A 26154-nucleotide genomic window follows, 5' to 3' on the forward strand; every position below is an offset into this window, starting at 1 on the left:
TATATATATATATATATATATATATATATATATATATATATATATATATATATATATATATATATATATATATATATATATATATATATATTCATATATATATATATAGATATATATAAATATATATATATATATACATGTATATAATGTAAATTAAGTGTAAATAATAGTTGATATAAGCGTAATATAATTAAATAAATAAATAAAAAAATAAAATTATATTAAGTCTATGATTTAACCTTTTTCATGTCTATTCCGTGAAATTCCTTGAGATACATTGGAGTTTCAAGAAATAGCGTCAAAAATCCATAAGCAATTCCGACGTGTGATACGCAAACAGCAAACAATGGCATCGATGTGAAAATTGGCTTCCACGGCGTCAATATTTTTTTCTTGGTTTTGTCATCCAAATTCTATAAAAAAAATGCTGTTTATGACTAAAATTCATATGGAATACACTATCAGACCGCTTGAATCTGTCTGCGCAAACATTCTTCATCTCTTCTACTTTCATGCATCTCCTCATACACACCCTGACCGCTATCAAGTATTTGAAATACATACTTGATCATCTCAAGTTTTCCTGGGTCTTCATACCTTCTTTCTTTCGTTTTACCGTTTTTTCATCGCGCATTTTTTATTTATTTTTATTTATTTCAAAGATACATACATTTTTTTTGTTTTTTATTTTATGTATTTTAGCTCTTTAAGCATGGCCTGTGTTGAGCCGAAATACTTCCATGTTAATACAATTTTTTGTTATTACTTTTATTTGTTTTTTTTTTATTATTAGACTTTGTCCGCCTCCGCAGTGTAATGGTCAGCATGCTCGCCTACCGTTCTGGAGGTCCCGGGTTCGATTCCCAGGGGGGTTTAATAAATATAAGTGATTTTTTAACTGTAATATTTATTCAATATTACACTGGACTGGTACCTGAAGTGGAAGGCTGATCACCTTTCCTTCATGTGTAAACGATCGAGATAACACTGCGTTTATATGAAGCAGTGCCCTATGCACCATTGGGGTGCGGTAAGGGATTTCTTATTATTATTAGATTATAAAAATTGCATTGAATGTATACAATAACAATTTACAGTATAAAGGTTTTACAATAAAGTAATTACACCTGGACTTTAATTTATTCACTTTCTACCTTGTCCCTTCCAACGAGAAGCAACCATCGATGGACACTGTTCTTAAAGACATGATCACTGCTGGAATTTTTAATGGTTACGGGCAGCAAATTAAATATCTTTGGCGCAAGGATTTGAAAAGTTTTTTCATTCGTTCCACATGTCGAAATTATCTCCACACACCTTTAATTAGATGATGCTTACCTCAGCCTTGCATTCTTTCCTTATTTCACCATTCGAACATCTATTATACATCGTTTAGCGGCACATCACAGAGATCGCATTCTGACTCTATCCAGTCTACTTTCATCCTTCTTTTACCAACTCACCAAAACTCTTTATTTTTATTCATTTAACTTTTCATCTAAAAACGATAGCGATTTTTACACACTTCTGCATTTTTTTGTTATTTATTATCTTATAAATGAAAACACTAGTTTTTTTTAAGTGGTAAAAAACTAGTGTTTTTAAAAAAAACAGTTTTTTTAAACAACACTATTTTTTTCCCACTCTAGTGGTAAAAAAACAGTGTTTTCATTTACAATTTTATGTTTTACCACAAAATGAATAAAATATTTGTTATCCTTATTGAAATTTAGTTTCTAATTAAAAACAATTGAGGTCGTAGAAAAAACTTCATAATTAAAATATAAATGTATATATATATATATATATATATATATATATATATATATATATATATATATATATATATATATATATATATATATATATTTATATATATGTATATATATATTTTTATATATATATATATATATATATATATATATATATATATATATATATATATATATATATATATATATATATATATATATATATATATATATATATATATATATATATATTTATTTATTTATTTATAAAACTTACTTCTTTTTCATCATATTTTCCAAGAGAGTGTTCTATGTACAGTCTTTCTTCTTCGGATATAAATTTGTGCTGACTAGGGCTATCAGCTCCCAAATACATCCACACGAGTGACATACACGTAGAAATAATCCCAAATACGTAGAATAGTGCTGGCCAGCCGTAGGTGCTGGCGGAAATATACCCAGATACCGGCATGGCAAGCACTGTTCCAAGCGGTGGACCTACAACGAAAGTGCAGTACAATCAGCCGTATTTTGTAATAAACGAAACATGAGTTTAATTAAATTAACCGTTTAGTTTTTGAGCGGTTTTTACAGCTCAAAAACTAAACGGTTAATTTAATTAAACTCATGTTTTTGTTATTACAAAATACGGCTGATTTTACTGCACGTCAATTAAGAAAAATCGTGAAAATAACAACTGAAGAAAATCCGTTTCAATGTTTTCAATAACAAGGCGAAAGCTAGTTAATCCTCTGTGTTTGGCTTCATGTTCATGAAAATGTTTAGAATTGGCCTCTGCCATTTTCGAAACATATTTTTAGATAATTTATCTATCTATTTAAGCAATTATAAAAAACGGTTTTTTGATATTCTGATTCAGGACACACCATTAATTAATGACATATAATTTATGTATTATAAGTCTAGTAAGTTGTATTTTATTGTTAAAAAAATACATAGAAATCAATTTTGTGACAATTGTTTAGCGTAGTCATGGTATTTTCAAACGAATCAATATTTATTTTTATATGTTTTTTAACAATAAAATACAACTTAGTAGACTCAAAAAAACATTGTTTGATTTAACATTTAATACATAAATTAAAATGAAGTTTTATAAATTAATTGCCAAATCTATAAATAAGGACATCTATTTTGGGAACGAAACAATGACAGATTTTCTCAAATACAAGTTTTAACTTTTGGCATGTTTTGGTTGGTAAATGTAGCATTAATAATTTTCAAATATTTGTATATGTCGCTCACTCCTTTCAACAACGTCATATATCAAAAATCGTCAATATTCAGTTGTGCTTGTTTTCGGAATGCTTAGAAAATGTACTATATCCAAGCAAAAGTGGCATATTTATAACTTAATATTTACCCGCTACAGGGCAGAAAGTGTTATTTTTGTATTTTGAAGAAAATGTATTGTTTTATTTTTTTTTTGATATACTAAATATTTTTCAAATGGAGAAAAAACATTCAGGTTTTACCTAAAAAGATCTGTTGCACAGTAAAAAGTTCAATAAGTGGCTTGATATTTATTTTTAATACATTTCATTATATTTTTAAACTTTATAAACGATCTCCTGAAAAATCAAGTTTTTTGATTTATGACGTTGTTGAAAGGAGTGAGCGATGTGATGGATCAATCAATTTAAGTAAAAAATAAAATTAAATCTCACCAGCATAAACAAGATTGGTAAGACGCCCCCTTTCGTTTGCAGGAGCCCATTTTCCAAGCAAAGTATTGAGAGAGGGGAAAATGCACCCTTGCGTCAACCCCTGGATTATTCTGATTGCCAACAGAGCTTTCCATTCCCCCTTAATGTAAAAATAAAATATCATGATAACACTTATTACATAGATTTTTATTTCCAAATATATTTTATTATTTTAATTGACCAGTGACCGGGTTTCGACGCTACCAACAGCATTAAACCAATGTCGGTAACAACGAAACCCGGTTACTGGTGAAATAAAACATACGTGAAAAAAACTGTATAGTTGCAATTTATATATGTATAATATGTATGGTATTTTCGCCTTTTTGCCTACGAAGCGGCGCTGGAAGATGCTTGGTTAGTTTTTTTACATTTTTGGTACATTTTGATTCCGTCGATTTTGTTTCGATTATTTTGTAAAACAAATCAGTGAAAATTCACATATTATGTTACACCATATATCGAGAAAGCTTCAAGCAATGAAAAAAAATCCAGGTATTTGAAATCACCCATATAAAATTTAATTATGGCAAAATAATAAATTATTTGATTATATAATATTTTAAATAATCCATTTATTATATATTTCACTCTTGACCGTTCGTTAAAATAATTTAATATTTTGTTTATTTATTTATTGTACTGTAAATAAAATATAAATCATGATACAGAAATACTTAAATACGGTATAATATTACCCCACTAATAAAACGTACTGCTTGTATTGAATGAGATCGCTTTATAAACAAGTTTTCAGACTTAATTTAAGATTTTAAAAAAAGGTTAATCAAAAGACTTATATAGTTGTGAACAGTTGTGAACTTTTGTAAATGATTTACTCGTATATTATTTCAGATCATAAGTTTTCATAATCAACATGAGATCAGTAATGATTATATGTATATTAATGTAAACTATATACATATATTTATATCTTTGTAATGTAAGGAACATCATGCTGATTATCGCATATGAAATCTCTCTGTAACACTTGAAACTAATGCATGGAATTATACGCAAAACGTACTCGTAAAAACAAAAAGTTTCCTTTGATAAGCATAATAATAAATAATATAAACTAACTTTTAATAAAAATAAATTAACTTATTATATTCACATGTAATTATTATTTAATAAACAACCACATTTGTTTAAATTACCTACTACATTTGTGCATATTCTCATGATATATATTGAAATATTTCAATTCAATACTATTTTCATGGAAATCTTAATGGCTTGTGTTTGAGAATAGAAACCAAGTTGCGGTAGAGTGAAAGTCGAACCGAGAACCTTTGAATCAACTACTTTTCTTAGTCATATTTTGATTAATCAATATGTGATTAAAAGCTTCTTTCAAAAAACTTCTTTCGATATTAATAAATAGAACGAAACAAATGTAAAAAATTCTGCTTACCAGGGATACAGCAATCGGAACGACAAGGCATAGTAACCCATTTATACCCAACGCTCCAAACAATAGTCGTTTTCCACCAATCTTAGTTGCCAGGACACCAGCAGGGAACTGTAGTACTAAGTAACCAAGGAAGAATGATGATAGTACAAAGTTCTGTACACGCTTGTCCCATGCATAAAACTGAAGAAAAAAAATCGTTTGATTTACCTTTTTTACTAAAATTACAAGTATGATAAATACTTCCAACCCATATCTCCACCCAATGGTGCATAGAGTATTACATTTTATTGACGCAGCGTTTGTTATCTTAATCATTAATTACACAGTAAGGCGATCAGTCCTGCCCTTCGAACGCCGGTAATATTTACTAAACGTGGATAAATTAAACTAATATTTCACTCATTCCTATGGGTATGGATCCCGGGACCTTCAGCATGATAAACGAAAACATGTATGTGAATGTATATACATATTTAAATATAGGTAACAAGTTTTAAATTCTGTAACTTATAGTTTTAACAGTCAAAACATCATTCAGGCTTTACAAGTTACGAGTTTTGGGTTTTACTTATTTTACGAAAATACTTTTATTACTATTATAGTACGAGTCATAGTAAACCGAATGATGGAAAAGTAGCATAAGAACGATGGATTTTCATTTTTTTGACATTTTCTAGTCCTTTTTTAATAAGTATACAAATGCACGTTTTTATGGAATCGATATTCTCCAAAACGCGAGTAGAAATATTTAAATTGATTTATCACCATTTTGTGTTAAATGTTTCGTGGACGTTGTCATCTCTAAATTTGGCGATCAATTCACCCAATTTAACTGTATTGCATTTTTTGTGCTATCTGGAAATCAACAAGGAGGAAGGATGGTCAAGACCCTCTGCACAGAGCAAAAGAAATTGAAGATGATCTGAAAATCAATCTCTGGCCGATCTAAAAGCCAATATTCTTTTATGGTATTTCGACAAAAACACTGTTCCTCGACAATAAAAAATAAGTCGACTCTCGAGTGACCATTTCGCTCACTCCTTTCAAGAACGTCATAAATCAAAAAAACTTGATTTTTCAGGAGAACGTTTTTAAAGTTTAAAAATATAATACAATGAATTAAAAATTATTTAGTTCATTGAACTTTTAACTGTGCAACAGATCATTTTAGGTAAAACCTGAAGGTTTTTTCTCCATTTGAAAAATATTTGGTATATTTAAAAATAATAATTAAACAATACCTTTTCTCCAAAATGTAAAAACAACACTTTCTGCCCTGTAACGGGTAAATATTAAGTTAAAAATATGCCGCTTTTGCTGGGATATAGTACATTTTCTGGGAATTCCGAAAACATGCACAACTGAAAGTTGACAATTTTCGACTTATGACGTTCTTGAAAGAAGAGAGCGATTTGTCGGATTAAAATTTTCATACCTAAATAAAGCATATGGTAATAATGTCCATAAAATACATCTAATCAATTTTCAACAAACAAATCACTCATTTCTCAATGGCTCCCCCATATGATAAAATTTAAATAAATAATTCACCTTGACATTATTATTCTCCGAAGTTCTTCCAGTCATGGCCACTATGGCGATGCTCATCATGGATCGAATGCAGTAAGCCAACAGTAAACATAAAAACATCAGGCAAGCTTGAAAGTGCCTGACTCCAATCCCAAGTTCTTCAAGATGAAAAAAACAGTTACGTAGTGTTTATTGATATCCTAATATCATCCAACTATATGTCGAAAGTCTAGTAAATACTTGGGCTTGTATTAATCCTTGAGATATCAATAAAATATTATGCATTAAAATATCATATTTTATTTAAATTTACATACAAAAATCCATTTATATAACAAATTTATACAGAATCATACTTAAACCCTTACCATAACTTATATGTATTTATTATTTAATATACTGCTTAAATTAACTCAGTTTAAACTCATTTTGTCTGAAATTTTTTGCTTTGTATATAACATAGAATTTTGTATAGCCTCACACCAGTCTGATGATGTCGATAACGACGAAACCCGGTCACTGGTCAATTAAAATATATGTAAAAAAAAACTAAAGAGTTGTTATTATATTATACCGATAAAAAAATTAATCCACCTTTGTATGTGTGGTGAAATACAACATTTGGGAACAAAAACGACACACTCAAATTATACATTTAAATAAATGAAAAAATATATATAATATACCTATACATATATATATATATATATATATATATATATATATATATATATATATATATATATATATATATATATATATATATATATATATATATATATATATATATATATATATATATATATATATATATATATATACCTTTGATTGGTTCATCCACGATATTATACTCATATTTTTTACTATCAGCGTCTCTAGGCATGTTTTAAAAAATATTAATGTGATGCTTGGCGATCACCGGAGAAATTTCCCCCACAGACGAACGAATTTGAGTGGTCGCCATGTTATTATATTACATAAGTATAGTGTTCTATCTACAATGTAGGAAGAGTTTACGGAGATAACGATATCAGATTGAGAGACATACTTAGTGGATGGTGAGCCTGTATCAGTAGAGAAGGCCCGGATTCAGGTTTCTGATAAAAAGGTTAGTTTTACTTATCACCTGTCGTTGAAAACAATTGTAATTTTCGAAACTATTCGCGTGTAATGAAATAAAATTCAAAAATAGGTTTTGTACAAGTATTTTTTTTTAATTTAAATTTAAATTAAAGTTCACCTTTCCTATTATGGATGAGAATGGTGGTTCCTCCTATTACACGCGGTGGATAGCCTTTCTTCATTTGCAATCACCCTATACCTTCTCTGAGCTCCCGGGTATGCAACGATCCGAGGGACACCAGCCTCAGGAATCATTGTGTCATCGCTTCATCTTATTCCGAACTTTTCCATGCGATAGTTGGAACTTCAGGAAAACAGACATTAAAAAGAAAACTCCGATGCACAAATGCTGTAATTGATAAAAAATAACAAAATCATGATATTAAAGATATATATTCAACCATTAAATAAATGGAATTTTTTAAAAATGCAGGACTTTTTATATAGAATCTGTTTGTTATATTTCAAAACTAGTATATTTCACTGATTATTTGATAATTCCTTCCTGTAATTTCAAAGTAAACGTGTTTATCACATTATCACGTTTTTATACAAATATAATTATTGATCATAAATCAAGTGTGATAACAATAAGTTGGTAGTACGTAAATTGCATACAATATACAATACGTATAAATTTATAATACTCAAAATGCTTCATAATAGCGGTGCAGTAATATATTTTACCTTGATTTTTTTTAAAAAACTAAAATATATTATCGTTCTTTATATCAAAAGCAATAGAGATGAAAGAAACCCAAGAATAAGTTATGCGGAAAGAAAAGAGCAAAGGCAGGCGTCGTGTCGTATAAAAATAAGTAAGAATGTCGTTATTCTTGATACGTCACACTTTTTGAACGTATGAAATTATCCGTCGAGTAGACATAAGTAAGTACCTACTATTTTAATCCTGGTAACACCAGTTAGTGACGTTTGTCAAATGACAAGTAAAATCTCGGCTGTTTTTCTTGTATGAATGTTTTATTTATGCGTATAAATGTGTCAATCGCAGTTTGAGAAGTAGTATTAACACTTTTTTCTAATGTCGATGATGGAGAAGATTAGTGATCAAATTGGATATTTAGTATTGACGGAAGACGGAGCCGTCATCGAATCGGGCGGCGAGCTCGAGAATGACGAGCGCGTAGCCAACATCATCATCGGACTCGTCACGCTATCGAACAGGCGAGTTATCATCAATCAAAATAGTTCATAATATATTTTATCTTATGTATTATGGTATTGAACCGACGTGTCTTCAAGCTTACTTTTATAAGGACACGTTTAAACTTTGAGCAATGACGTGAGAACGGAGGTAGGAATTCTGTCCGTGGTGATTTATCTCAGAATTTCAAGATTAATTTACATAGAATTCATCATTAACCAATGAGTGTACCATGTTTATGTGATAAATCTTTAACATTATCACCTTTTGTGCAGGTATTATTTATTTGTTTGTATCATAATATTTACTTTTTCTTCATTATGTAAACATTATACTGTATTTGTTTTTTTTTTTAATCCTCCATTTTGTAATAAATTATATTGTTATTCAAGTAGAATTAAATAATCATTCCGAAAAAAATATCCAAGTAAAATTATAAAATTACTAATATTTTTTACATATAAATCTGTTTCTCTTTCCAGGGTGGACCGAGTTGCCTTCCCCTCCAATGAGTCCTTCAAGAAGATATCAATCACCTACGACGACCACTGCTTCATAATATGCATGTCAAACAAGAAAATACATATTGTGAAAAAAATGCTGAGTAACATTATAGATCAGGGCGATAATATCGCAGTTAATGCCTAATCTTACAATTTTATAAATCAATCAGTCAAAATGGCTCGAAACTTACTGCAGAGCAGCGTTGAAAACGCCTCGTTTAATATAGTGTTTCAAGTTTTGTTCAGATGTTTGACGTTTATAATCAATGCGTGGGTCCTACGACACGTCGGCCACGCCGTTATCGGGATTATGAATGTAAGACTACTGCTTCTGGAAAGCTCCATCTTGTTCTTGAGTCGGGAGCCCTTTCTCCGGGCGTGCATCGGCCACAAAGATGGACCGTCATGGCCGCAAGTCATTAACCAGATGTGGCTCTGTGTTCCCATCAGTGTAATCTTCTCTTTACTATTCGGTTACATCTGGCTGTTTGTGCTCACTTTAGGCCTTCCCGAATACCAATCGCAATACACTTTCGGATGTTGGAGCATAGCCGTGTCTTGTATAATAGAATTGGCGTCGGCCAGTATAGCGCTAGTCGCGCAAATATTCTGTTTCGTTAAACTCAGAGTAGCCCTCGATACTTTTCATTTGCTAATAAGAACCTTAACATTTTTATCAATTTTAATTTATGATACAAACAAAGCTCTGATTGCATTTTCCATAGCGCAAGTATTTAGCGCCGTTACGATAACTATAAGTTATTACGTTTTCTTTCATTGGTATATTAAAAATATGAATATTTACAAGAGCACTAAAGAGATCAAAAAGAAAGACTTGAAATTTTCTTCGTATTTTGAGCACATGGAAGACTTTCCATTCACCTCGTTGTGGGATTTCTTTCCCAAAAAAATAGGTCAATTAAACAATTTATTCGATAAGCAACTTTGTACATTGACCCTCAGTTTTGCTAAGCAAGGGTTTGTTAAGCAATTACTAACCGAAGGTGAAAAATACGTCATGTCTGTCAGTCCAGTTTTGTCATTCAGCGAACAAGCGACGTATGATGTGGTCAATAATTTGGGAAGCCTCGCGGCCCGCTTTATATTCAGACCTATAGAGGAAAGCGGATATTTTTACTTCACTCAAATGATCGATAGGAACACCGAGATAGCGAAGCAAGAGAAAATAAAGGTGTCTGAATCGTGTACAGTCCTCTCGCAACTGTGCCGAGTTGTGACATCCATAGGTCTAATAGTTCTAGTCTTTGGCCAAAGTTACGCTCAAACTTTGCTCTTGCTATACGGCGGGGAAGGGTTCGTGGGAACCGGCTTACCAGTATTGTTGATGAGGTGTCATTGTTTAGCTATTATACTCTTAGCGATTAATGGAGTAACCGAATGTTATAGTTTTGCCACGATGACCAGCGAGCAACTAGATAGATATAATTATCTCATGGTTTTCTTTTCTATAAGTTTCTTAGTTTTGTCATACGTTCTCACGAACCTGCTGGGTCCTGTAGGTTTTATTTTATCCAATTGCATCAACATGTTGGCTCGTATTCTGCACAGCACCTACTTTATAAGGAGCAAGTTTAAGCTGACCCAGCACAAGCCGCTAGACGGTCTGTGGGTCGGGAAGATATTTGGAGGAGCTCTGATAGTTGCAGGTATCGCGTGTAAAGCCTCGGAAGTTAGAATATCTCCACATTCCCAATTTTTCCACATACTCTTTGGTGGAGTTATTTTATTAATAGTACTTTGCGCTTGGGCTTATGAAAATAGGCCCTTGTTAGATTTACTGTATAAGAAGTATCGTAAAAAACAGGAATAACATTTGGTTAATTTATACTAATCTCGAGTTCAGCGTTTACCCACTGCAAATTTATTTAGTATGTAAATAAATAATATGTTAATATCAGAAGACAGTTTATCTTTCTTTGCTACAAACTTTTTTTCACCCGTATGTTTCTTTCTGAGATAAGCATTGATTATTTTTGAAAAATCTCTGTAATGAAATACACTATACAATACAATACATAAAATAGTCTTTATTTTTCATGACTTGTTTTGGAAATGAGTTCCATTTTCAAGATTTTGTGAGTATTTTTCAAAAATATCGAATTGCCAGTTGAATAATGTGTTTTCCCTTTTCACCAACATATTGTTATTATTAATAAAATTACAAAAGCTATCGTTTGCTTTTTATTCTCCAATTATTTCTCAACCAAAGTGATATTATGTATTCTTCATTATTTTTCAGTGACATTTGTACTCATGTGAGGTGTAAATACATCGCTGCCACCATTTTTTGCCATATTCATTATATATGAACAAAATCCAGTAAACAGTAAAACATAATATAGTTAACATCGCAGAGAAGTATTTTGTTGATCTACTGTGTAGTGATTTTTGATTAATCAAACCTTACAAGATCTTCTCAAAACAACTTATTTAACGATTTGAAAACTTGAATATGTATCAAAAAAAGCACTCTTCTCTGTTTGTTCTCGGAAAATTCTCCGATATTTTGGAAATGTCGTTCACCACACTAAAGATGCCAATCCGAAGGGGCTCTCATATAATGTTGGAAGAATGGAGGGGAAAAGGGTCGAAAGAAGAAAGTCTCACATTCTACTGTGGTCTACATAGTTTTACGATGGAGATCTGACAAATCTAATGCTGCTGGGAGGTCACAAACCTTAGCCCCAAGGGACACAAGAAGATACTAAAATATCTAACAGCCTTTACAGATTGCTATTAATGCATTTCAGACGGGTATTTGTTACGCTTGCGGACCGCTGGCGACAGGATTTGATAATTATGTACATATAATTAAGACCTTAACAAAGAGATTGGGAAATAATAATCATATTAAAACATTGGATAATTACTTCTTTTCTGCCTTTAAAATAATGCCAGCGCAGAAGGTGAAAATACCCTTCCCGTCTTTAAGCATCAATCGACCGAACAGGTAGAAATACCTTTCCCGTCCGAAGTGTGTTAACATAAACTACACGCGTGTAGATTGCATAAAGTTTGTAAATAAATGTAACAAAATGATTTGGCACATGGCACAGTAGGGTAATGGTTCATTGATTACTTTTATGATTAAATTCTTATTTTATTCCAATATCAGGTTTTTTTTAATTAACAGAATAATTTTTAACCTTTCCCTTCCGGTGCTAAAATAAAACGTGCGTCTCGGTGTTGGGTAGTCGCTACACAATAAAAAATTAGCAATTTTAAATCAGAAAAATACGGACATTCATAGCTAATCCCCTTAATTAATCATAATTGAAGTAAAAAATTACAATTAGATAGATTTATTTGCTGAAAACATTAAAAAACCATCTGGCAACGCTCACGGAACAAGAATAGGTCCACTCATGTCGAAAGCTCAAGAGCAACTACCGGTTGCTCGCTATCTAGCCAGAGAACATTGAGCTCTGAACTCCTCACGCTTGCACAGTGCAAGTATGCAAGAGTGAGATGCGAATATAGTGTCGCGGTTCCCGTACACCCTTCACGCGCTGTTTATACGCGAATTTGTTTCCGATATTCACAAAACACCTCCAATGTACCCGATAAATTCTGATTATTATTAATATTATTTTTTAAATCAATGTGTAAATATGTTATGGAGGAATACCTAAAATCTTAGCCTTGTATTTACTATATTTATAGAGATATTATGGTTATTAGAAGCAATGTGTACTAGGTACACAACACCGGCAAGGAAGGGTTAAAGATGGTGGCGTTTTGCATCTAACATTTGACATTAGATGCAAATTCTGACAGTGATAAGCTAAAAATATTTGAATAATGAAAATAAAAGATATTTATGGTATTAAAAAAATATATTTAAATATAAAACAATAAAACAATCAGCGCCAGATTGACAGCTATATAATTTTGAGTTGATACAATTTTCTGTAAGGTTGCCAAAAGGTGTGGGCATATATTTTTTTTAATATTACGCCCACCAACCAAATCTTGATTAGTATATGAGAACCTTGTTATTGCTGATTTTAAGTTTGTGGTTCATAATTGCATCTGAGATATAAGGGTTTGAAATTATGCAAGTGTTTACTGTGACTTACTTTATAGTAAAATATATAATGATGAGTATATAATTATTGTTATATCAATCTCTGTTCAAACAGTTGCAAAGAAAAAAAGGGTAAATTTACCGATTGCTATTTCAAATGTAATCACGGAGTACTTTGAAAATAACTTAATAATACCTGTTTTAGTTATATAAATTTCTTTATATAAAATTCTAATCTTTAAGAAGTATCAGACAAGAATTAAAGGTAAGATTGGATTAAGAATCAGGTTTTTCTTCCGATTCAGGGTTGTCAAATTTGTGCAATGATTTTCTCCAAATGGTTATTAGAGCATCCCACGATCTCCGGCTGTACTTCAAATGCTTGTTGGGGGTTTTCGGATGCTCACGAGTTCGAGTATGTCTAAAAATAAAAAGAAAACGAAATTGAATTATTGATTTTTTTTATTTCTTGATTTATCTATTGCATCATCCCATAAGTAATATGTATAGTATTTTTCACATTGAATCGAATTCAATGTGAAAAATACGAAACTCCACACATTTTTTTAACGCTATTTTAAAATAACAGCAAAAAAATTAACAATAATAATCAAACAAAAAATACACAAAATATTGTCCTTATGAATTATTCAATACTAAACAACATTTGACCATTTGGATTTCAAACGTCTGTAGATTAAGAAATGAACTGTTTCTAGATCAAATTTTTACTATGGAAGAGAAATAGATTCTTATCACTGTTTGCGGGAAACGCTTAAAAACATCTTTTACTTGTGATTAGTATACTGAGGGTCAGGCGGCAGATTGTCCAAGTATGATTAGGGTCGGGGTTGATTTAAAAACCGCCTGATAACAATGTGTTGATAAGAAGTCAAGGAAGAATGCAAAGGAGCTTGGTATATTTTCAGGTCTAAACTGAAAAAAATTGACTACCAGTAAATTGTAACATTCAAATTAAGATGAAAAGCAGTTATTGACAAATAGCAGAAAACATATTTTGTGATAAAATCGTGAAATATTAAACCAATTATTTATATTTAATATTTAAAAGTATGATTTTAAAAAAACTGCGTAGCTTGCGGGACAACCTTGTTGGTGTTTATTTATTTTTTCCATAATTTACTAATATTTTTTAAGATGAATATTTGTGTTATTATATACACATATCAGTTTCATACTATTTTCATAGGCCTATGTGGCCCATTATCAAAAATATGAATCAAGTTGTGATAGAGCGGGAATCTAGAAACACTAACCGCAGAACCACAACCCGAGAAAAGATTTTAGATACGATATATGATAAAGTGAATTTATTGCTCTTTGAGCCAGGATGTTTGTCGGAAACCTCAAACCCGGGTGCTCTTATTGTTGGCCGCGGCCATTATCTATCTGTGCTCATCACTGTGACTACTAACGCCCTCTATCGTTGACAAAACCAACCCTTCTTTGCAGGGGAGCCAACAATTTTTTATATTTGTAAAAAATGTTTATATCTATCAAGTTTGTCACATTTCGCTCACTCCTTTCAACAACGTCATATTTAAAAAAACTTGAGTTTTCAGGAGATCGTTTTTAAAGTTTAAAAATATAATACAATGTATTAAAAATAAATATAAAGCCACTTATTGAACTTTTTACTGTGCAACAGATCTTTTTAGGTAAAACCTGAATGTTTTTTCTCCATTTGAAAAATATTAAGTATATTTTTTTTAAATAATTAAACAATACCTTTTCTTCAAAATTCAAAAACAACACTTTCTGTACTGTAGCGGGTAAATATTAAGTTAAAAATATGCCGCTTTTGCTGGGATATAGTATATTTTCTGGGCATTCGGAAAACATGCACAACTGAAAATTTACGATTTTTGATTTATGACGTTCTTGAAAGGAGTGATCGATATGACAGGTAAATATGAGGACCAGTGATGAACATCGTCCCTCAATTTCAATATTATTTAAACGCATTATCTCTCGTGCACATAAAATGTAAGCGTATTTTAGAAATATAAAAGACATACTTTGGTACAAGGCGTACGTAATTATCATATCCAATGGTATTTTTTCCAAAGTCAATCTGCTTTTGCCTTCTCTCAAGAGTGGCTGGATTTGTCTCAGACTCTAGAGAAGTGATGCTTCCTCCGGAAGACTTTCTGCAATGAAATTATCATTTATTTATTCAATTATTATCACTTTTTACAATACATATATGCTTTTTTTGTAGAACATCTCACTAGGCAGAATCCGTGATGAGATGTTGAATTCAATTCAATTCAATTTATTCAATAATTAATATATACATTACAAACTAAAATTTAAGGAGTGCACATTACAAACTAACATTTAAAGATCGAAATAAAATAAAAATTGTAAAATATTATATAATTTTTTTTGGTCAAAAATTACTCAGAAACTCAGGGTCAGGGTACTTTAATGAGCGCTTCATGGTTCAAATTGTTAAGATCCAGCAACCAGATATGCGTTTTGTTTATTTCCTTACCTTAACTTTTTGGCATAATTTGAATTCGCTACATTTTGATCATTGTTTTCTTCATGATCGGAATTACTGCGTGATCCATGAAAGTTATTAGTTCTTTTGGCATTCCTCTCATCGTCCCTGTATCCAGATTGTGGATTATCATTTCTGAATGGCTTCTGTGGGGTCTTGTACTCTGAAAAAAAAAGATACATAACAATGTCTTCAAAGCTGTGATTCCTAGCATTTTAACTGCTGATACGCATTAATATGATGATACCTGGCATTCAGCGATTTTTGAAATAAAAAAAATTACACACATTATATCATAATTATCCCAAGGGATGTCTGCATGTTCTGATATTGACATATTTAAAATCATTCGGACTTGACAAGTCAAATGAATATCATTTTGCATGGATGGAATCACAAGAGCAGAAACATAAACTGAATTACTACATGTTTATTTATTGATTTAGCGTTTAATTTGTAGAACTCCATTTTAATTTACGTATTAATTTTTAAATCAAACACAGATTTTTTGAGTCTACTAAGTTGTATTTTAGTAACAAAAACACATTATAAATTAATATTGTGACAATTGTATCGCCTAGTTATGGCATTTTCAAACGAATGTGAAGATCAAATGGACTGATGGTTCTTATGTAGCTATACAATTCTATGTAACAGTTTTAACACGTGCAGCCATAATTTATGGGAGACAACAGTAGCTAATGGGGGATGTAGGTACGTACCCTCATATTTATTTTCTAGGAAAGGAAGAATTTATTGACATGGCATTTTTTTTGAGAATAAATGTTTTAGTAATATTATTTTTAAGATTTTTTTTCTAAAACAATCTTAAAATGTGCATTTAAGAATAACTAGCACATTCCAGTAAGACACTCAAATCACAATTAACACACTTTATGGTAGCATTTATAGAACTACAAGAACCAAAACACATCAACCAAAACCTAACACGTACCTCTTTTTGTCAAAAAAAACTTTGATTAATATGCAATAAAGTTGTACAACATGTTTCCATTATCCTTAAAGTCAACAAAAAAGTAAACTAAATATAAAAGAGCTATTCATAAATAGATAATGGAAGCGGGTAGATCTGAAAAATATTGCATCATTTGGCCATATCGAATTTGATTGCGTGTCACAATTTTATTTCATACAGCTTTATCCATTAATATTGTAAAATGTGCCCTCGGCACGGGAAAACTCAGTTCGGACACATTATTACAATTTGTAAATATCGCTCAATCATTTCAACAACGTTATGTATCAAAAATTGACAATTTTCAGTTGTGCATAATTTTGAAATGCTTAGAAAATGTACTATATTCCAGCAAAAGCGGCATATTTTTAACTTAATGTTGTTTTTGAATTTTGAATAAAAGTTATTGTTTCATTATTTTTTTAAATATACTTAATGTTTTTCAAATTGAGAAAAACATTCAGGTTTCATATTTTTTTTAGGTTTTACCTAAAAAGATCCGTTGCAGAGTAAAACGTTCAATAAGTGGCTTGACCTTTATTTTCAATACATTTCATTAAAATTTTAAATTTTAAAAACGATTCCTGAAAAATCAAGTTTTTTGATTTATGACGTTCTTGAAAGGAGTGAGCAATATGCACAAATTTTATTTTTTTGTAAAAATTTTACCTGTAGGAATAGCTGTTTCATCATCTTCGCAGTCTTCATGGGGTTTATAGTAATTTTGAGGACGTTCCGGATAGTCGTCTGCCCAATTTTTAGGTATTTCTCTTACGGGAATTGCCGCTGCCGCAGCCTCCATCTGACGCCGGGCATTCTGACGGCGAGTGAAGACAGTTTCCTGGAAAACCACCATACTAATTAAATTTCTCAAACCAACCTATCTTATCAATCTAAGCACCTTCTTCTTTTGAACATATAACTCATAATACATATTTGCAAATTTCTTAATTTTCATCTTTTAGATTTTGTTTTCTGTTAAAATCAAATATTTGTAGTTTATATTAGCACTTCTAATTTTATTTTATTTTTGATATCTATTGTATCCTTGCCAGTGCCCTTTTATTATAACCTAAAATAAAATGTATACCCACATACAGGCCATGCCTTTGTGGGATCTTTTTTCGTATGAATATTATATATTTTTTGTACTTTTAATAACAATATATTGTGAAATGCAAGAATTTAAAATAAAGAAGAAAAAAACTGGCACGAGTTGTAAACCCAAACTTCCATATTCTCCTTCATCTATGTTGAGATGCCAAAATCGTATTATTAACATAATTCGGGCCGCTGGTGACGGGATTTTATAATTATGTACATATCATGGGTATACAGGCAAAATAAAAACTCTAAAATCCTTGTTTGAATAATCCCTGTTATTCAAAGCTATTAGCCTGAGTAAAATAGCCGCTATTGAACATAAAGCTGAATTTACTTTTAAAACCACATAAACATGATATTTCAAACTACTTGCTGTATTTTGCCAGTTTATAGAATGTTCAAAACTTCATAATACTGCATCATCAGTCGAAATTGCATATTTTCGAGTTAATTTTTTTTGCTAGTATACCCAGGACATGGTTAAGACCTTAACAAAGAGATTGGTATATGATAAGGATAATTCCTTTTTTTCTAACTTTGAAACAAGGCCGGCGCAGACGGTAAAAATACCCCTCCCGTCATTAAGCATCAATCGACCGAATGGGTAGAAATATCTTTCGTGTCCGAAGTATGTTAATATATGTAAATAATTTATACATCGCTGGTTAAATGCTAAAGAGTCAAAATGCAAAAAAAAAATAAACTCTTCCATTTCCGGGATGATTCTATCGTTAGAAATGTCCATGGGTGTCTTTTTCGAATATGAAAATGTTGACGATTTAGAAACCATTTTTGAGTTTTTTTTTTTCAATTGCATTGTGTCCATTTGGCATTTAACCAGCAATATGTTAGTTTTTTGTTGTTCAATATTTTTTACTTGTTTAATTTATTATAATAATAATAATAATAATACCCTAAAATGCACCCCAATGGCGCATAGGGCACTGTGTCATATAAACGCAGTGTTATCTTGATCATTTACACATGAAGGAAAGGTGATCAGCCCTCTGCTTCAGGTACCAGTCCATGGTAATATTGAACAAATATTACAGTGAAAAAATCACTTGTATTTATTTTACCCCCCTTGGGAATCGAACCTGGGACTTCCAGAACGGTAGCCGAGCGTGCTGACCATTACACTACGGACGCGGACATTAATTTATAATAGTGTACATGATGACAAATAACTCTAATAACAGTTCATTGGAACTTCGAAGTACTTATATATGCTTTAAGGTTTTAAATCTTTAAAAAATATATATATATTTTTCCAAACTCTACATAATATGCTGAAGTACTATTGTTAATACCTATTGAGTTGGATTTCTTATTTTTATCATTGGTGGATAACACTTTACTGTTCTTAAAGCGATCTGCATACATGTCGACGGTCCCTACGTAAAGTACTCTATCTGCAAATCTGTTATTTTAGAGGAGAGAGCTTGGAAGATTTTTTCAACATATTTTTTTTTATTAATTAACAGTTTTATCTGAAATTCTAACCTATTATTATCTATTCAAAATCACAATAAAATAATGTATTAAATCGTTTTGAAACTTTCTCCTTTGCCAAAATTAAGTAGTTAGCATTTTAGGAGTTCAGTTCCTTTCGAAAATTCAATGTAGATAGCGTCTTATACGCCTGAAAACTAGGCGTCATTTATTATAATTTTTTTGTTTGTTTATATTTGTAGATAACGGTCAGCTGATAACACCAAATGTCTCAAAATTGACAAAAATGTAGTTAGAGGACTTTACGTAGGGCACGTCGATGTATTGTCCTACCATCCTATCTAAGTACTTTATTAACCTGTGCTATGTGAAATGAGTACTCTCACATCCTCAGACCATTCTATCATATTTTTAATTTTGATAAAACCATCCAACCAATGAAATACTGAAATATGACCTTATTGACAAAATAATAAAAATATATATAATGAAACACAGTAAGCAATGCTTTTTTTCATTCAAACCCTTATCCGCACCCAAATGGTGCATAGGGCACTGCATCATATAAACGCAGTATTATCTTGATCGTAAACACATGCAGGAAAGGTGGTCAGCCCTCTGCTTTTTTATGGTAATATTAGAACAAACCTAACTTCTATCATTTAACATAGTGATATATTTATATATATATTTTTTTATATATTTTTTTCAATTCCGATAACATTCAAATGCATTTATCTCAGCTTGGCAATTGGTGGGTTGGATAGTTTCTGCCTAAAGGTGGAGACTGACCAGAGCATTTCGTCGTAACATAACGTCGTAACATTGCTCGCGGCGAGCATCACCGAGCATCCGAAACTATGGATAACGCTATAACTGAGTTTCCAAATGGATGTGAGCTTTTTAGAACCATTTGACAATTCTTTTGCATGACAATCATGCATGACTTAACTAACTCAATGAGCATACATTTGCCATTGGATCAATGATTAGTAACTTCATTCATCTTTTTGAGGTACCGGGTTCAGTATCCGACCGTCCATGAACTGGAAGACCCTGTTGTGTAAGGAATGAAACCAGTCAAGAATGTATAGAAGTTCACATCATTCAACAAACTTTGGATGTAACAGACAAAAATCCCATCAAACATAAAAAAATAAAAAATAAAATTTTTAGCGGTCATAATAATCACAAATTATGTCTCAAAACTTCAAAAGTGCAAACAGAACTTGATTCCCTTTTCAAAGCAAGATTGCCTAAAGCGACCGCAAGTATATCAATCAGCAATGTCACTTCTTGGCGAGTGTCCAGAGGACAATACGTAAAATTTGGTTTGTGTTTTATATTGTTTATTTATATCTAAATACATTTTTTTTTTATTTATTTTAAACCTGTTTTTAAATAACCGACTTTCGGCTTTGATGATCACCCCCTCCCCCCAATTAGTTTGTTATATTGAGGTTTTACTGCATACATATCTTCTTCTGACCCTAATCTGCACACAATAGTGCAAAGAGCACTGCATCGTATAAAAGTGTTATCTTGATTTCTACATATATGATGGTGAGGTGATCAATCCTGCGCTTTAGGTAGGAATATGAAGCTTAAGAATATCTTAGAATGTATTCCTAATATACAACAAATAAGATTGATAAATAAATGCTACTTTTTCGGTTACCGTTAACACATTGTTGGCGGGCGGTTTTTTCATCAACCCCATCCCTAATTAGTATACTAATTAGGGTTGTATACTCATCACAAGTAACCACAAACCCAACTCCGATCTGTACAATGTTTTTTGGCGTTTTACGCTGTACCAAAAATAAGAAAATAGAACGCTTATAAGCTTCTCCCGCTCTCTATCAACAGTAGGTGAAAGACATTATTAAGCGTTTCCCGCAAACAATGTATTGAGATGGTATTTGTTACTTTTTATTTTATTCAAATAGTCAAATATGGAGCTAGAAATATGCTAATTTGTGCACTGATAGCTTTGAATGATTAAATTAAAAAACCAAATTAAGTAATGCTATCTTTTAACCCATCCGCATATCAGTTTTTTTTTTCATAGTATGTATACAAATACACAAATTGAATGTGTCCCCACAAGTCAAAAAGTTGCCCCGCCCGGAGGGGGGGTGATATTGTTTGTCAAACAATGAGGCGCTAATATTTTGCACCTGGTAAAACGACAACAAACATAGAAATAATCTTTAAATGCAGAAAAAGGTACCACACACTAAACAGTTTGATTTTTGTAGTACAAATCAGTTCGACAAATCATAACGCTAGCGTGTGACTCATACTTTGAAGCATCAAAGGCGTTCAAATTCAACTGAGTTATAAAAATTAACTATCTCATATAATTATAACTTTTACTGTTTTAATATAACGGCATTAACTATTAATATGGTACATTAACTATTATGCACATATTTTATCGAGTGTCTAGATCAGAAATGTGATACATGAACAAGAAAACTTGAAAAAAATTTAAAAAACTTGAAAGGTTAAACATAATAATAGTAAGAGAATAACCTATATTTTATGACTTGCACTACGTACCCTTGGTGGATATTGGGAAACGGCTGGGTTAATTATACGACTGACGAACATTCCTTCCGTAGGACTTTCACAAAGGTCGATGATCTCGTCAACTTTGGGCGTGTTCGATTCGCCTTCCAGTTGACTTATTCTACTTGCCATCGCCTTGACCACAGACAGGAGTTCAGACGTTTTGGCCGAAATTCTGATCTTATGGATACTCGAGATGTGATTGAATGGATCCTGAATGTCCTGGTGGATAGCCCCGATTATATTTTCTACTTGCGATACGTAACTCTCGGCTGTAATGGTATTGCCGTCCATTTTTTTATTAAATGGAGTCGAATTTATTCCTTATTAGCGCCTGGATTTCTGCAATACCAAATTTTTTAATGCCTCTTTACTAATTATAATAATTTTTATTTTGCACCTGTAATATTTCTTATGGTGGGGACTGAACGGAGCATTTTGTCGTAACGTAAAGTCATAACATCGCTCGCGGCGAGCATCAGCGAGCAGCTCGCTGTACTGACTATACAAATGCTCGCAACGTAACGTGTTACATTACGACGAAATGGCTCCGGTCAGTCCCTACCATTAGATATAATACACATGACATACGTGAAGAAGTTCAGGATAAAGAACGTTAACGCTATATGGGAAATATATAAGAGTACATATAGAAAAAACTGCAGCAAACAAATAACTGCATATCCAGTCCAAGAAATGTCATCAGCATCATCAAATACATTGCACAAGATCCAAGAATCTGGAGCGTAGGACTGATCACCTAATTTCCATATAATCAACGATCAAGCTGACACCATGTCGATCCTATGCGGTGCACTGTACACCATTGGTCATCATATATAAATACGTATAATACTACATTTATATAATTTAAAACTAAATAAATAAATAATAAGGCAAAAAGAAACACATATCACAAAATCCAACTCAATAAGTTTATGTTATTTAGTATTTAAATAAGTATATAAAAACACTGTCCTATGTACAAAATGGATATCTTTAGTCAAGGCAATTATATACTGACCAAATAGCCAAAAGTAGACTTATATCTATCAAATAGTTGTATCGCTCACCGAAATACATTCACACAAATAGCTGTACAGTATGACAAACATCTGTGGAGTCGGTGAAGATGCCACAATATGGATGGTAATATATAAATGCATTTAAAAAAGTCAGTTCTTCTTCTGACAACCTTTCAAGGTAAGTATATCATGTATACCGGGTTGATAACTGTTTTCTATTTATTTAAATTAATAACTTCTAAAGAAATCTATCAAGTACACAGCGACATAAATTTTCATAAACCCTTATATAAGAAACCCGAGCTTCAATCATTTGCCAATCTCCCGTTAAAGTATTAAGTGTAAAGGTGGTATTTACACAAGGCTAAATTTTAAGGCAAATTTGCTAAAAGCCAAGCCAATATTGACTTCATGTATTTAGGCATTCTGAGACAGTAGAATGTCTTCTAGCAAATTTTCCAAATTTGAATGAGAATGTTTTCTCAGCTTAATGGAATGGCTTAGTGGACTGGGATCACAACTGCGAAGAATGGAGAAGTGGGGCAAATGGAGAGCCGGCATTTTATTAGTATTTTTGAGAGAAATCACCATTAAAACTCTTGGTATTTTGATATTTTTAAGTGGGCAAAGGAGCTACCCAAGAACAAATTTGTAGGGGCACAAATTTTCAAGAAAACAACAAAAAAGCCAATCAATTTGTCCCACAAACGGCAGATGAACCCCTCGTTTCATTGTGGTTTCCCGGCTGCGACACAAATTCGCAAGAATAGAAAATAAATTTGGTCTCCTTTTGTCCGTATAGACACTTCTATTAATCATATTTGATAAATCAAAAGTTTGATGTTTCTTACCTTGTTAAAAAAAAGTAAGAAACACGTGAAAACACGGCAGTTATTATTCGTAAACAATATAGCTTCACTTACCACGGGTTGTCCAGAGCTTGCCATTTTAAAAAAGAATATTAGCCAAACTCGTGAAGGAAATTGTCTTAAGCGAGCTCTAACCTCGAGAATTTGGCATAAAAAACACCCTTACTGCGGACCACAGATCATCAAGAGCACTAATTTGTAAGAAAACACCGTTGAACTTGGATAATACTGCCAATTACTTAATTTCGACAGCAAATAACGCTGCTCGACCACACGGGAAAATGATGTTGATAAACGTCACGCAAACAGCGCGCCAAAAGATAGCAGAATACCATACTTAACCAGAGAATAAATAAAAAAATCACAAACAACTAAGTAGGTACTTGCAAATAAATACATTGAAATGTAGATTATCCTAACCAATAACCAAATGTTCAAGAGGAAGGAAGAATGTATAATTACAATACTTTATGTGTAGAAACTATGTTTATTTTCCCTTTGTAAATTTACTCTCACGAATCAAATGGGTTTTGTGGGTTAGATTATTGATTATGAAATAAGTAAAAGTATTAAATTTAATGTCGCAAGTAAGTACTTTTCCAATTTATGCATTATAGTAAAATGAAATAAAAACTTCTCTACACAACATTACAATTCACAGAAATTCTCAAAATCTGTAGTTTATATATTTTTCTTGTGGATTATCATATAAGGTTATAAGTTCAATACACAAATGTACAATTACATAATGATGGAATTTCACAAATTCTCATTTATGTGTATTTGATGTAAATTTATATATTAATGTCTTTTTATGTTCAGTTTACACACCTTTTTCATAGAGTAAGCCTTTTTTGTATGGTTTTTTATTTTGTTTTTATTTTCATCGACCCTACCATACCATTTAAATATGAGGGTGTTGATAATAGGGTGTCATAATTAATATTATATTTAAAAAAAGCCAAAAAAAAAAGATTTTCTAACAAAATAATGTTTATATTTAACCGAGTGTTAAAATTACTTCAAAATGACCTAGAATATGATGAAAGTATTTTAAAAAAATGGTATTAAACAATACACCTTTTAAGGGGTATGTGCTTTTATACTCTCTTTGTCTTGTATAAAATCTTAAATATCAATAGTTTCATCTTATTTTTTTTTATGTAAAAAATGGCTTATAGAAATTCAATTCAGTTAGTTGACAACTTATTTCATATTTACTTACATATGTATTGTTTTTAAAAGTTGGTACCGTTTCGTCAAAACAAATGAGTAAAAGTTCCTTCTCTCGACAATTCCTCGCTTCTAACATGAAATCCATCAACAGAGTACATATACTCCACGATAACATACTAGATAGGTTGCAAGTTTTGAGATTATCGTTCTTGTGGAAGAGGTTATGGATGACTTTACGAATGCTTTGTTGAATTTCTTACCAATGAGATATTGACAGTTGCAAACCATCTTATGCCATTAAAAAAGTGATAACAGCCTTTTCTTATGCTCCTAGCACAAATTTTATGTATGTAGGTATTAAGAATTATTAAACGATACATACACGTTCGGAAATTTGGTATACATACCAACCGACATACGTAATCGCGTGTTTTTATTTGTCTTTTTCAGCTTTAGTCGAGGATTATTTGTACTTTAAATCCAAGACACCAATGAAAAAAAAATATTTCAAAGTTTAGTAATATAACATTCTATCCTCTCTGCTTTCTGGAGAAAAACGGTATAGTACTTACTTTCATAAGTATGTATTTATTTAGACGCAAAGTATTGGAAATAAATTGTTTTCAATTTATCCGCCCAGGTGTACCAATTATGCCACTTTATTTTTCAAGTAAGCGACAAAAAAACTTCCCGCTTAAACACAAAATTCCACATTCCGATCGTACATATTTTCCTATTTTTTAAAAAGAATTGCAAGCAGTTTAGAACGGGGTCACAATTCGAATAAACCATTTAAACTTAATTAATTATTTTACTCATTGGTTGGAATCAATAATGGGGTCGGTTTTAAAAGCAGAAAAAATGTAAGCTTACGTTCGCATTAGAGTTTGCGTATGATTGAGGATATGTTTCTTTAGTTGACACTGTCAACTAAACATCTGAGAAATGATATAATTTTAATGTCCGGAAAAAAACAGGCTCCTTGGAATTGTCGAGGTCATGTTCATTCTTCAGTTTCAATGCATAAATCACACTCCAAGCATTTAGTATAAGACTCACCCAGATAAAAATGTTACAAATATTTTCGAACGACTGACCAACATTGAAAAAATAATAAACGCAGCCCCCATAAAAAATCATAGATACCTACTTTACTTTTCCGTTCAAGTACGTCGACTGTCAAATTTA

The 26154-nt window shown here is 31.5% G+C and overlaps 4 protein-coding genes and 1 long non-coding RNA gene across 6 annotated transcripts in view; 3 read left to right on the forward strand and 2 right to left on the reverse strand.

Moving 5' to 3' along the window:
- Window positions 1-7308, reverse strand: part of LOC148309587 (uncharacterized) — a 61379-nt gene extending 54071 nt beyond the window's left edge. Inside the window, exons 1-5 of the mRNA XM_088259878.1 lie at window positions 7248-7308; window positions 6447-6583; window positions 4896-5075; window positions 3440-3578; window positions 2029-2249 (exon numbers count right to left, since the gene is read on the reverse strand). Of these exons, the coding sequence (XP_088116004.1) occupies window positions 2029-2249; window positions 3440-3578; window positions 4896-5075; window positions 6447-6583; window positions 7248-7308 (738 nt within the window). The remainder of the gene's footprint in view (window positions 1-2028; window positions 2250-3439; window positions 3579-4895; window positions 5076-6446; window positions 6584-7247) is intronic.
- A 1164-nt stretch (window positions 7309-8472) lies between these two features.
- On the forward strand, window positions 8473-11406 carry Lamtor4 (Late endosomal/lysosomal adaptor, MAPK and MTOR activator 4). Its single transcript, XM_088259798.1, has 2 exons — window positions 8473-8732; window positions 9195-11406. The coding sequence occupies exons 1-2, from the start codon at window positions 8590-8592 to the stop codon at window positions 9358-9360; spliced, it is 309 nt and encodes a 102-aa protein (XP_088115924.1). The 5' UTR covers window positions 8473-8589; the 3' UTR covers window positions 9361-11406.
- LOC148309589 (man(5)GlcNAc(2)-PP-dolichol translocation protein RFT1) lies at window positions 9391-11406 on the forward strand. The gene has a single exon (XM_088259795.1). It carries the CDS (start codon window positions 9391-9393, stop codon window positions 11044-11046), a length of 1656 nt encoding a protein of 551 aa, XP_088115921.1. The 3' UTR covers window positions 11047-11406.
- A 1641-nt stretch (window positions 11407-13047) lies between these two features.
- Slbp (Stem-loop binding protein) lies at window positions 13048-24123 on the reverse strand. 2 transcript variants are annotated; one of them, XM_088259796.1, is made up of 6 exons: window positions 23845-24120; window positions 21888-22238; window positions 17436-17607; window positions 15782-15953; window positions 15303-15434; window positions 13054-13684 (listed from the first exon to the last, which is right to left on the reverse strand). In XM_088259796.1, the coding sequence occupies exons 2-6, from the start codon at window positions 22188-22190 to the stop codon at window positions 13540-13542; spliced, it is 924 nt and encodes a 307-aa protein (XP_088115922.1). In that variant the 5' UTR covers window positions 22191-22238; window positions 23845-24120; the 3' UTR covers window positions 13054-13539. The 2 variants fall into 2 exon arrangements, with proteins under 2 accessions (XP_088115923.1, XP_088115922.1); XM_088259797.1 differs by lacking the exon at window positions 21888-22238 and having other exon boundaries at window positions 13048-13684; window positions 23845-24123.
- Window positions 24124-25756: 1633 nt separating this feature from the next.
- LOC148309591 (uncharacterized) overlaps window positions 25757-26154 on the forward strand; it is a 155000-nt gene continuing 154602 nt past the window's right edge. The window contains exon 1 of the long non-coding RNA XR_015837509.1: window positions 25757-25829. This is a non-coding gene — a long non-coding RNA (uncharacterized LOC148309591). The remainder of the gene's footprint in view (window positions 25830-26154) is intronic.

This window comes from Brachycentrus maculatus, unplaced genomic scaffold (genome assembly GCF_059751285.1).
Source record: "Brachycentrus maculatus isolate JH-2025_06_01 unplaced genomic scaffold, ASM5975128v1 h1tg000120l, whole genome shotgun sequence".
In the NCBI taxonomy this organism is placed as follows: domain Eukaryota; kingdom Metazoa; phylum Arthropoda; class Insecta; order Trichoptera; family Brachycentridae; genus Brachycentrus; species Brachycentrus maculatus.